Source organism: Cupressus sempervirens, chromosome 11, assembly GCF_028749045.1.
Source record: "Cupressus sempervirens isolate cs-2001-9-10 chromosome 11, ASM2874904v1, whole genome shotgun sequence".
NCBI classification, from domain to species: Eukaryota; Viridiplantae; Streptophyta; class Pinopsida; order Cupressales; family Cupressaceae; genus Cupressus; species Cupressus sempervirens.
The window spans coordinates 182,986,524-182,999,094 of NC_143128.1; the positions used below are offsets into that span (position 1 = coordinate 182,986,524).

The 12,571-nt window shown below is 39.3% G+C and overlaps 1 protein-coding gene across 1 annotated transcript in view; it reads left to right on the forward strand.

Annotated features, from left to right (window-relative positions):
• Positions 1-765: 765 nt before the first annotated feature.
• Positions 766-12,571, forward strand: part of ACD11 (Glycolipid transfer protein (GLTP) family protein) — a 107,391-nt gene continuing 95,585 nt past the window's right edge. The window contains exon 1 of the mRNA XM_089810416.1: positions 766-1,206. Coding sequence (XP_089666542.1) covers positions 994-1,206 — 213 coding nt within the window. The 5' untranslated portion in view covers positions 766-993. The remainder of the gene's footprint in view (positions 1,207-12,571) is intronic.

Below are 12,571 nucleotides of genomic sequence, written 5' to 3' on the forward strand. Positions count from 1 at the left end.
GGAAAGAGAACAAAGTAATTAACAAGAGATAGCATGTGCTTCAGATCAACATCAACCAGACTTAGTGTGGGAGCAAGAACACCATTAGCCTCTTGGGAAATAACCCAACACCAAAAACTAAGCTCTAGTCCTAAATGACAACCAAGATGTCACAAAAAGATGATACAAAATCTAAAAAATCTATAGAATCTCAATTCAACAACAAACAAGTGTCTAAACTCATAAACACATATTAAAGGCATGCCATGTAGTACAACACCTTGGATGCAAAGTCAATCATGCATCCTCTACCTTCCATTATTCACCATCCTTCCCATCCTCTCAACATTGTTCAAATTCTTATATTCTATTCTATTTAACCTCCTAGAGTGGGGGTCACATGAAGGGGCCTCAAGATCTATTTCTAAGAACTATAAGGATTTATGAATCTAAATAAAATTGTTATAATTTTTTCCCAAAACAATAGCTCCTATTTTTTAGGATTGCTAATTTAAGTGAATTGAAAAAATTAGAATTAGAAACCCCACCACATCAAACTTTTCTTATTGCTTATAAATCATCCCAATTTTTTCAAATTTTATCTCTTCTTTTTTCTATTATTTGTAATTCATGAGCCCACCTATCTCCATAAATTTGAAACATAAATTAAGTAATAATAAATTAAAAAACCATCACTTGAACATAATCCTAAAAAGCCTTAGGTAGGCTACTCACTTTGAGAAGAAAGTCATCCCCTATAAGATCCCTCATTTTACAGACAAGCATATGTTTTTATTATTCTATTCTGTTATAATCAATGAATCGTAGTTACATTCCAACTACAAACTTAAAAAAGAGGGAAAATTGAAAATTGCAAAACCTCGAGAGTCCACCGGCAACGTAGAAACCAAGCCATCCCGTGTCTACTATTTTCATCATACTGTCGTATGTATGGTAATTGCAGTTGAAAAAAGTTGATTACTAAAGTTTACCCAGTTGAAATAAATAGCTGGAATGGCAGGGAAGGCCGAGGAGGAGACGAGACCCCTGAGACAGATTGCTGAAGCGTTTAAGGATTTGCAATCAGCTATAATTTCAGAAAACGCTGAGAATAACGATGGCGATGTTCAGTTGGCTGCATTCTCCCACGCTTGTTCTTTGGTCTCTGTTCTCTTTCGCTGCCTTGGAATGGCCTTCAAATTTGCAGAAATGGACTATGTTGCTAAGGTAAATGAACATATCGCAATGCTTCTCTGTATTTTTTTTTTATTAACTGATTTAAGCATGTGGGTATGCTGTTAATTGGGGATTATTGGTATAAATTTCCTGAGGAATTGATAGCGTAACCTCGCATTACGCTGGCCCGAGGCTCTAAATTATGGCCGGCCTTTCCTCTTGTTCATTGGCAAAGTTCCGGCGAGCTTATTATTGGAAGCCTCTAAGCTTTAATTGAGTGTTGGAGAAAAGCTCGAAGGTCACTTCTAAACAGAATCCTGCTGAAACGTATTCCTTGATCTTTATACTGTAACTTAACCTCTTCCGCACCGCGTGGGGTAAGCTTTGAATACATAATTTTAAAGATTCAGAAACGTGGGTTACGATTGAATGCACTACATAGTACATAGTGATCATACAGTAGCCTTTGGTTCATGCATCTTAAAACATACGATTTCTAAACAAGGGTCATATTGGTCGAATGCATTGGAGTCGGGGGCCAGGAGTTGTTGAATCTATATACAGATCGTGTTTGAATCTAATCGAGAACTCCTATTTATATGATTTGTACACGTGGACCATACTTGAATTTAACTAATAATTTGTACAGCACGATTTTAACCTCGACCTACAATTTTAAAGGTTTGCTAATATGGGATATGCTCAAGTGTTCTCTGCAATTGTTAGAATCAGGCCCTAAGTTTTGAATCTTAGTTAATCAGATCTTTAAACATGGGTTACCCTCAAAGTTAATAATTAAACTGAAAGCTACCTATTATCAATGAAACAAAAAAGTGAAAGCATGAGTCTAACTATACCATTCAAACATGCCTATCTTTGCGATTCTCAAAGGCTCAATAGACGGCAACATTAAAAGTAGTATACAAATTAAGTTGTGTGTCAGTAGAAAATATAGATTCTCTTGATATTCCGGGCAACTTCAGATCCATATATAGGTTCGAATATATCTTTTATTTTTAAAACTGCAACTTCACCTTTTGAGCCCTAATTCTTTAGTTTTGTAGGCATGGATCGCAATCGAACATACCCCAAGATTGCTACAGCAGAATGCTACCGCTTAAATCTCAATTCTGAAGATTTGTGTACAAACAAGCGCCATGCCTGTAGGCGTTTCATAACCAATACAGTACAATTTCACAAGTTGCTGTAGGTTTCGACCAGCATTTTGCTAGAGGCCAAGCTGAAGCTGGATGACATTCTTACGAGTCCTCCCTTGTCTGTTACATCGCAACTTTTTTGAGAATATCGAGTTCCTTATTATTCTTCTTATTCTCATTATTTTGGTAAGTTCGAAAACACTCCCAATCCTGCTGCACTCTTGCAGGATTTCAAAATTCATGGCATGCTGTGACTGAGAAACTGGGAGGGAAAGGTATTTATTGTTCAGAAATTGAGCTGGAATGTATTCCTGGCGCTGCCCAGTTTTTAACTTCTTTTATGCCTTTATATGGGAAGCATACCCAGTATTATTCCAACTTAGGTTATCATTATGTCACATAATATGTCTTAACACTCCATCAGTGCAGATGACACTGTATTCTGTTCATTATTAACTCTTTTATGCTTCCAATTTCTCAATATATAGATTAATCATTTAAATTTAAATCAAGATCAAGTTCAGTCTGCATGGTCTTTGTTCAGTCCACTGACATTCTGTAGTATAATTTCAGTTGGATCCACACAGTTATATTTTCTGCAATTGAGTTTACCTACAAGTTCATGGCTAAAAAGAAAGCTACAAATCGCTTCTAATGGTTGGAAATTTATGCAGGAAATAATGATAGATAGTCATAACTGTACCAATCAAGAATCAGAAATTGCTGTAACATACTCCAAGTATTCAGAGTATTGTTGAGGGTTTCTTCTCCATATTTTGTCAATTGCCAGAGTGGAAAATGGCTCAAAAATCTGTTAGCAGTTCAGTACTTAGAGTCGGTAATATTGGGAAATTGACCTATTGCAGCATTGCGGAGGAAACTCATATGTACTACTATGTGTGCTTTCTTTAAATGGAATATTTTTCTTGACTCGTTTGAAAAAAAAAAGCAACCCACAACAATTGATTTCGAAAGCAGAACTTTTGTCTTAACATTTAGTGTTAATCCAGAAGAAATGATTGTAGCCCTTTTAGGGCATCTACATAAATTTTCCCAGAATGAAATTGAATTTTAGTTTGGGTGTCTGAGGCCAATTGATCCTTGCTATAACTGCAATAAATGTGAGGGAAGAAAGAACATGTAAAAATGTGAATGGAAAAACAGAGGTTAACTTATCCTTGCTATAACTGCAACATTCGGAAGAGCCTTTAGTTTTGGATGTGTAAAAATCTTGTTAGAGTATTGCTGCAAATGTGATAGCACTGCTTGTGTATTATGTGTGTTTCGAATGCAGCAATCTCTCTTACATTTATATTGGGAACGAGGCAAGGAGAGACATGTCTCTTCATGGGACATGTCTACTCATTATGGTGAGATTAATATAACAATAATTGACCATGCAACCATATATATATATATATATATAAAATCTTACATAAGATATATATCTTTAATATTTTAGTCTCATAGGATTTATCCAATAGAAGCTACAAAACATCAACACTCCGTCTTAGCTAGGAAGGATAAAGATAGGCTATGCTATTACCTTAGCATAATATCAAGAATGACATATTTAAGAATATCCTTGATTAAAAGATATTCACCATTAGATATCAAGTGTAATGACCTCCTAAATGTCAAGTTATATGACATCCACCAAGTACTTTGAGTAATGGTCTCTTGAATATCAAGTCATATGATATTCACCAAGTACTCCAATGGTTATAAGGTAACGGCCTTCTGAATATCACGTCACATGATATTCACCAAGTACCTACGATATATTTATACAAACAACTCATAGATTGCCAATTAATGACATCCATCACTTAGTTGTTGATTTACAAGATATAATCTATCATGATCTTCTTGGACATTATAAAATGTCTAACACAATAGAAAAATTCAAGTTATTTTAAGATTGTCACCTTTCAATAACTTCTGCAAATACAAGTGATGATCATTTGAAAGTGGTCACTTCCTCATGATGTACATAGGGGGTAGGCCCATTAAAATCATGCAGTCACACATATAACATCAAAAGTTTACTTGAAGTCGAACTCCCTTTGAATTTGATATCAATTGCTTTGACCTCTTAGTTCACTTTGTTCTTTGTGCATACTCACTCCTTTTCCTTCCATACTTTTGTGTTCGCAATACTTTCGTCTCTCACAAAAATCTTATGAATGCTTTCATATTGTGCCTTGTTAACATTAGTGTTCCTCCTTCCTTCTTCATGCGATGTTTTCTTTGTAATTGGCGGCAGAACATATAAATACAAAGCCCCAATAATAATAGTCTTCTCATAGTTGCCCGCAACGATGCCTGTGACCACGACCATTCCCGTGCTCGCGATCTACGACCATGGCCGCCGCTAGACTTCCCATGCTCGCCGTTGCCCTTCCTCCCTTTTTTTTGTGTTTCCTGTGGCCCTTCTTCCCTCTTCTCTGCCTGTTCGTTTCGTTTTGTGGTCGCTGTGTTTCCTGCCGCGGCCGAGGTGTTTCAGTTGGACTTTTGTTTGCGGATTGCGTGATTGAAGTGTTCTCTCGTGGGTTTCGTTGTTGGAGTTTTACGGGGTGTCTGCGACCTGATTTTTGTACTATTTCGTTTGCAATTTATTTCGACCATGCCTGCAACTTGATTTTTAGGGGTTTCGGGTTGTGCTTGCTGCCTGATTTTGGGGTGTCTGCGACCTGATTTTCGTAAGTTTTGGGGTGTGTGCTTGCCGCTTGACCTTGGTTGGTGAGTTTGGTTTGCTTTCTCCTGTGTTTGTTCTCCCGTGAGTGTTTTGCCATGGGTGCATTCTCCTAGTGCTTGCCTCTTTTAAATCTTTTCATAGGGTGTTTCCCGTGTGTGTGGAAGTGCCTCTGTCGAGGTTTTGAGCAGGTGTTGGCTTTAGTGTTCCTTTCTACATCTTTGGTTGCAGTTTTTGTTCTGTCTAGTTATGGTAGATAGTGTTGATTCAGGTTCAACCCATGGCCAACAACTCCTCACTTATCAGAGGTTATGCGGTAGGATTTCCAAGCTAGAAATAGACAATTTACAGCTGAGAGAGCAGGTTACCTCCCTAACTAATACCATTTCTGAACTTAAGAGTGCCACAATCTCTAATACGGCTCGGTTCCAATGTTTCTTAGATACTTTCACTATTGAGACAGTAGGATTGCAAACCAGTATCGACTCTATTATTTCACAACTGGAGGGTCTTGATGCCATCAAAGAACAACAATCCATCATAGCAGCTAAGCACTCCTCTTTGGTATCTAAAACAGAACTAAAAGTCAAGTCATGGGCTTCTCTTTGTAGTAACATAGAGTCTCAACTTTTGGCTAGTATTGACAAAATGGTACAAGGTAAGATTGAGGATCAGCGGGTGAGACGAGTTCGTGAGCTCAACCTGCGGGTTCGTGGACTTCCCTCTACTCTTGATCCTCTTGCAGCTAGACGCTTTTTCCTCTGTGATTCGCTTGGGCTTACCGACATCACGTGGGGTAGGTGTTGGATTGGACATGGTGATGTCCTTTTTATCATATTCTTTTCACTTGTAGATAGGTTTCGGGCTCTCTGTGCTAAGAGGAAGCTATTTTCTCTTCCTTCCAAGATCTTCTTAGATGAAGATCTTACGAAGACTTAGGTTGTAGAGTTCAAACATGCTCGTGGTATTGTTGCAGAAGCAAGATGGGCTGGTAAATGGGCAGTTATTAGAAATCTGAAAGCAGTTATTAGAGATTCCCCCCCCCAATGGTTGGGTAGAGAGGCAAGCCCCCAAGGCCAAATGACGGTCCCACTAGCAGTTGGACAAGAGGGAGACCCCCACTTTCTCCCTTCTTGTTAACTGCTAGAATGGTAATGGATCTTTATGGTCATTACCTGGTCTTCTACATGATGCTGTGGGATCCACAGATATTCTTGTCATATCTAAGACTCAGGGGTCTCCCTTCTTGTTAACTGCTAGAATGGTAATGGATCTTTATGATCATTACTTGGTCTTCTACATGGTGCTATAGGATCCACAGATATTCTTGTCATATTTGAGACTCATGAGAGTCTTGTGCGTCCTCTTCTAGGTGTTACCGGTTTTCAGTGGTTATCCATTTGTAGGGAGGAGGTTTGTGTTTCTGGTGGGGTACGGGGCTCGGGTAGTGTAGCTTGTTTGATTAAGGAAGACATTTTCAATAGCACTTATATTGTACACTTAGACACGTTTGCGAGATTTATGTGGGTCCGCATTGACCGTAAGTGTTACCGTTAGAGAGCTCTATTTGGCTACTTGCTACTTTCCACTGGCTTCCTCTCACAATGCTATTCACAGTATCGATGGAGACCCTTTTATCGATCTTTGCGAGACTATCGATGGAGACCCTTTTATCGATCTTTGCGAGACTATCTCACAGTTTGTTGCTCTAGGGGACACTATTATTCTCGAGGATTTCAATGTGAGAACCAGAGTACTACAAAATCCACTTTATGATTATAGTTCGGATTCCATATGCTCCATCGAGATTGATCCAACTTCTTTAGGGCTTCAGAGGTTTTCTGAGGATGCTCTTGGGCCGTTATCCGTGTATGCTAGACATTTGTTGTGACTTTGTGATCTTGAACGACCTCTCCTGCTTCTCTGGTTCCGAGCTCTTCACTTGTTGGCCTCATTGTGGTGGTGCTAGTGTCGTGGATTATGTTCTTGCCTATCCCTCCTTCATCCCTTGCATTCGCAGTTTCACCATCTTGTGCCTTGCTTTGGCGGACCATGCTCTCCTCAGTATTCATTTTCGCCTCTCCCCTCTTCTTTCGTCCCCTCTCATGTCGCCTCATCATTCATCTGTCACTGCTTGCTTGCCCATTCGCTTCTATTTTATCGATGGTGATTGTGAGCTTTTTTCCGCTTATCTTTTGAGACTCCTCAAGCTATCGTGCTTCTTGGACTCGTGCAAGGCCGCCGTCACGTTTGACTTGCTTGCATCGATTATCCTTTAGTCTGCCACCCTTTCCATTCCTCATCGTCCTTCTTAGCCCCTTCGCAACAAATGTCGTAATACCTACCCTATGAACCAGTGGTTCGATTTGACTGCAAATCTTTCCATCATTTTATGTGTTCTGCTTTTGAGGCTCGCTCCACTGATTTGCCTGCATTCATTCATCTTATCTCCACTTTCTTCAGAGTAAGAAGCGCAACTTTGCCGCTTCTAAGTGCAAATCTCTTTGTTCCACGCTGATCCTTAATCCCCAACTCTTTTGGCACACTCTTTTCCCCTGCAATTCTCCTCCACCCTCCACCTTCAACTTTCACTCTCTTACCTTGCACACCATGGCTCTCTATGACATTCTTGGGCAGCCTTCCATCCACCCCTTTCGCCTCCTTTCACCCGCCTTTTCACCCCCTCCCACATTTATGGGGTGATCAGACCCATGAAGTGTAGTAGAGTTGCTGACGAGGAGGGTTTCCAGGTTGAGCTTTTCAAGTTCGGTTCCTCAGTTTTGGGCCCCCCTCTCTCTATTCTTTTCAATAGAGTGATTCACATTGGTTTTTTGACCTCCAAGTTCGGGCATTTGATTTATCCATTCACAAGACTGGCCCTGTCTTAGATCCGGGGAACTATAGAACTATCATGATTGGGCACACTTTTGCCAAACTGTATGTGATAGCCCTTAATGCTATGCTTTTTGCGGAGCTAGACAAGAAAGGTTGTAGGGCTAGAGGGCAGGCTGGTTTTCAGGTTGATTATCAAACTATGGATCACATTTTCACTCTATGGGCTATTATTGAGGAGGCCAGACATAGATCGGAGAAGGTTTATTGTTGCTTTATTGATTTTCGCAAAGCTTTCAATTCTGTTCCTAGGGTGGCTCTGTTTGAGAGACTTATAGAGGTTGGTATTTTTGAGATGTTACGTACCGTTATTATGAGACTGTGGTTGTCAGATATAGGACTCCTGAGGGCTTCTCGGATCCAATCCATAGCACCATTGGGGTTAAGCACGGTTCTCCTCTCTCTCCTACCTTGTTTGGGTTATATATTGATGAGCTTGAGGACTTCCTCCTAAAGTCTTCGCTCCTTGGGGATGGATGTTATCTTCATCAGGTTCTAACTCTATCCTTCTTTTTGTGGACGATGTGGTTCTCCTTGCTTCCTCTCCAAACAGGTTACAGAGACTTCTTGATGGCTTGGCTTCATTTTGTGATTAGCGACAACTTGTGGTTAACTTGGGTAAGACTTGGGTCATGGTCTTTAATTGCTTAAAGACCTCTCATCGCTTCGTTTTTCAGGGTCAGGAGATTGAGATCACTTCATCTTACACTTATCTGGGGGTTATGTTTTCCGGTCTGCGTTTCAGTATGAGACTAGCTATTCAGCCTAGAGTTAAATAGGGGTATGTGTTCTCTTGCTTTGCTTGAGAAACAATGTTTCAGATATCACTTCCAAGATACCTTGTCTAAGCTATCTCTCTTAGACTCTTTTGTGTTGCCGACTGTTCTTTATGGATTTATGGTTTGGTGCCCTTCTCTTCTCAGCTCAGATTGGGCTTTGATAGAGCGGGTTCAGACTTTGTTCTTGAGGCGGATCATCATATGTCACAGGTTCAGTCCACACATTGTCATTTCGGCTGAGTTTGGTGCTCATCCCTTTAGTCTCGTGACCATCTTTGATTTGGTTTGGTTCCTCCATCGCCTCCGTGGGTTTGCGGATGATGTGGGGGACCATGATCGATACTCCTATTTAGCTTATTATTCATCTGTTTCTATTGCGAAGGCTGAGTTTGGTTCACATGCTCGCTGTTGGTATGCACAGGCTTGTTCTTTACTGGGTTTGATATTGATCGTCTCCCCCCTTTTCAGTTCTCATTGGATGCCCCCGCTCATCTTCTTCCCTCTCAACAGGAGTTGAATGAGCATGTTCGACTTGACATTTATAGACATTACATTGCCACTACTTGGGTTAACCCTTCTGGTGGGTTACGCCTGTGGATGTCCTTTTATGCGGAGCACTTTTTGGAGATTTATGATGGGATTATTGTCCGTCCTAGCTACCCTTCCTGGTGGTGGTCTCATGCCCTGCGGATCTCCTTAGGTTCTTTCAGAGTTAGATCTTACCATCTTTGGGTTCAGACTGATCATCATATTGATAGTGGGGAGCAGATCTGTATACTCTGTACTTTAGGGGAGGTGGAGACTGAGGCTCATTTCCTTTTTTGATGCCCTATATACTATGAGATCAAAGGGAGATTCTTTTGTCTGTTCCGAAATGCTTCTCTCTCTCTCTATGACTTTTTTAGCTTTTGTGATCGGAAATGTCTTGTAATTTATCTTCGTGAGGTCCCTACGCTCTGTGATAGCACAATCCAGTCATTGCTTCCATACCGACACTCATCTACTCAACACATTACTACCTTTTTTACACCATTATCTCCTTTGCGTGGTGTGAAAAGGCCTCTAGGCTCTATTAGATCTATCGGGCTATCCAGATGTGTTAGATCTCGTTCTGATTATTTGCACCAGCGACACTCCTTTGCGAGTGGCCAGAGACAGTACAATGCCTCTACACATCAGCATGTGTATCATTCAGTGACTGATTTCTTTTCGCCTAAGAATGACTCCTAGTCTCTCTTAGCGTTTTTTTTCTCTCTCTCTCTCTCTTTATTTGTTGTTGTTGCTTTGGTTTTAGTCATTTATTTTCAGACACCTTTGTGTGTTCCTACTGGTGTTTGCCTCACTATTGTAATCTTTCAATCCCATAGACTTTTTTTGGTCTTTTGTTGGACATTAATATCATTATCTTATCTTATCTTATCTTAGTACAAGGTTGTCTCTGATGAAGTGTCAAAATCCCTTTGAATTTGATATCAATTGCTCTGACCTCTTAGTACAAGGTTGTCTTTGATGAAGTGTCAGACTCCTTTTCAATTTGATATCATCCTTTTGACCTCTTGGCAACAAGTCCTTTCATGCTTCTTGGTTCAACAAGTATCCATCTATCTAGGGATGTTATAGTCTAGATGTCCTTGGTTCACATGGAACTTCATCCCATGAATCATAGTCCTTTAATTGCTATAGTTTTTTGATCAGTAGAGAAACCATCTTAGCATAGTCTACTTCTGAAAAAATATGATCAAGAACCTCAAAACTCAATTGAAACATATCCTCTATCTGCTCGCTCTCTTTGTCCAAAGTTGCATCTAGTGAAATTTCAGGCTCCCTTTTGATATAGAATGAATCTCAATCATCAAAGATATTTGCTTTAAGAGCCTCACTTTATCTAGCATGAATATTGGATGACTAATGAGTCCTAAACCAAAACTTTGGAGTCTTGCACAAAATTTGGTAGCATGCCTAATATTAATCTTCTTTTCCTACAAGAACATCCTACACATCAACATCCTTGATACAAGTTGCTCCAATGAAGGTCTATATGGATCAAATTAGAAAATGCCTCCATATAAACATTTGTCAAATAATGGGAATGGAACATTGGTTATTTCCCCCCCATGATGTAAAAACTTCCATTCTTATATCGTTTGAACAATTTTGCGTCAAATCAAATTTGGTAAACTTCTTTTTGCTTAATAGATTTTAGAACCTTAGTTTATTTGCACTATGGGAGGACATAATAGAAGCGATTAGGCCGAGCTTTCAGCTTTGGTCGACAAACACATCACTGTCATAATTAGAGTCATTTCCAACTATTGCATCATCACAAGCTTTTATAGAAATTTTCCCCACTCTATATTCAATATTCTATTGTATTTGGCATACACATTTCTTATAATATCTTATTCTAATCCATTTCCAATGATCTTCACATCAAATTCACATGGAGATGCTTCTGAGATGGCCATAATGTTGTTGTCGTGCTTGGTGTGGAGAACATGAATGTCATTTTCTCATTTCTCCCACTGCTGCTCAAGCTCTCACTAATTGTCATATCCTCCTCTAGAAGAAACTGATTGTAAGCTGTATATATTCTCCCTCTTCAGTAGATGATTCAACTTGGTGCCACTTAAAGTTGTGTCTCCACACAATTCATCAACGTGCGTGACTTCCTAATGAGATTTAACAACCTTCTCCCTAAAATTCTTATGCAATATATTATCATCCAGTTGAGCAGTTGTTGATAAAGTAAACATTCCACTATGGAACTCGATGCACTTCTCACACATGTCTCTTAGTAGAGTATGTAATGTATTGTTAGTCATGAATCCTATATAACATGGCTCCAAAAGTGCCACTTCTTATTCTTTCTAAGAAATCACAATTCTAGGTATTTTGTCTCTTATACTGCATATTCCATCACATATGGCAGTTTCAGTAAAATCCTTTGATGTCATTTTAAAAATGATCAAATTGTATATCAATCTCCCATCACTTACCAAAGATCTGACGACCCCGATGAATTCTTCTATACGATCCATGGTTTAATTCTTATTTGGTATACTCTGTATGACAAACTCCTTAATTGAAATTGCAAATGCTGCTTTTAGTAAATATTGTTATCTCTGAGTTGAATATAATTGTTTGGGCATGGTTTGATCTCTTCCGCCAATATCCTTTAGAGTTAGTATCTCTAGAAATGGCTCCTCTTCATGAGGCACTTGGATTACTCATACATTGGCTTTTCAAAGTGACTCCAAAAAATTCCTATTGTTGAGACTCTACATCCCTCGCACATATCTTGAATGATTAGATTTCATTTCATGTTTTACTGACACATCTCTTCTTATCAGATCCAACACTAGAGAAGCTCCTATGAGTGCATCATATGTGGATTCTCGGATATCAATGTTGAGTAGCTTTCCATTCAGAGTGCTTGTATTTCTGTTTACATTTTCAACCACCAAATTAATAGCAGTTCGCGCTATTTTTCCACTAGTTGTGCCAAACGCTCCATTATACTGCCTATGTTTATTGACAAAACACCCATTTTTACGGATGAAACAAACACAACAAAAGAAGGCTAGTACTTTGCAACACTGGACATCCAAAATTGGCTTTGCTCCCCATAGCTTCAGAAATATAAAAGATGTGAATTGCTGCCTTTACTATGGTATCAAATACATGAAATCATAAATCCTGATGGTGGAGTAATGACTGTTGACTTTTGTCCATGCCTAAATTTGATGGCCACATTTATGCATTTTGCATATACTCAAAACTCAAGAGGATTATGGGGGCTGAATATGGGTATGTCTAAACTGTATGATGCAATTTCTTAAAATAGCATATGCCTTAACATTCAACATGCATCAGAGGTGCGACCTGGGATATTC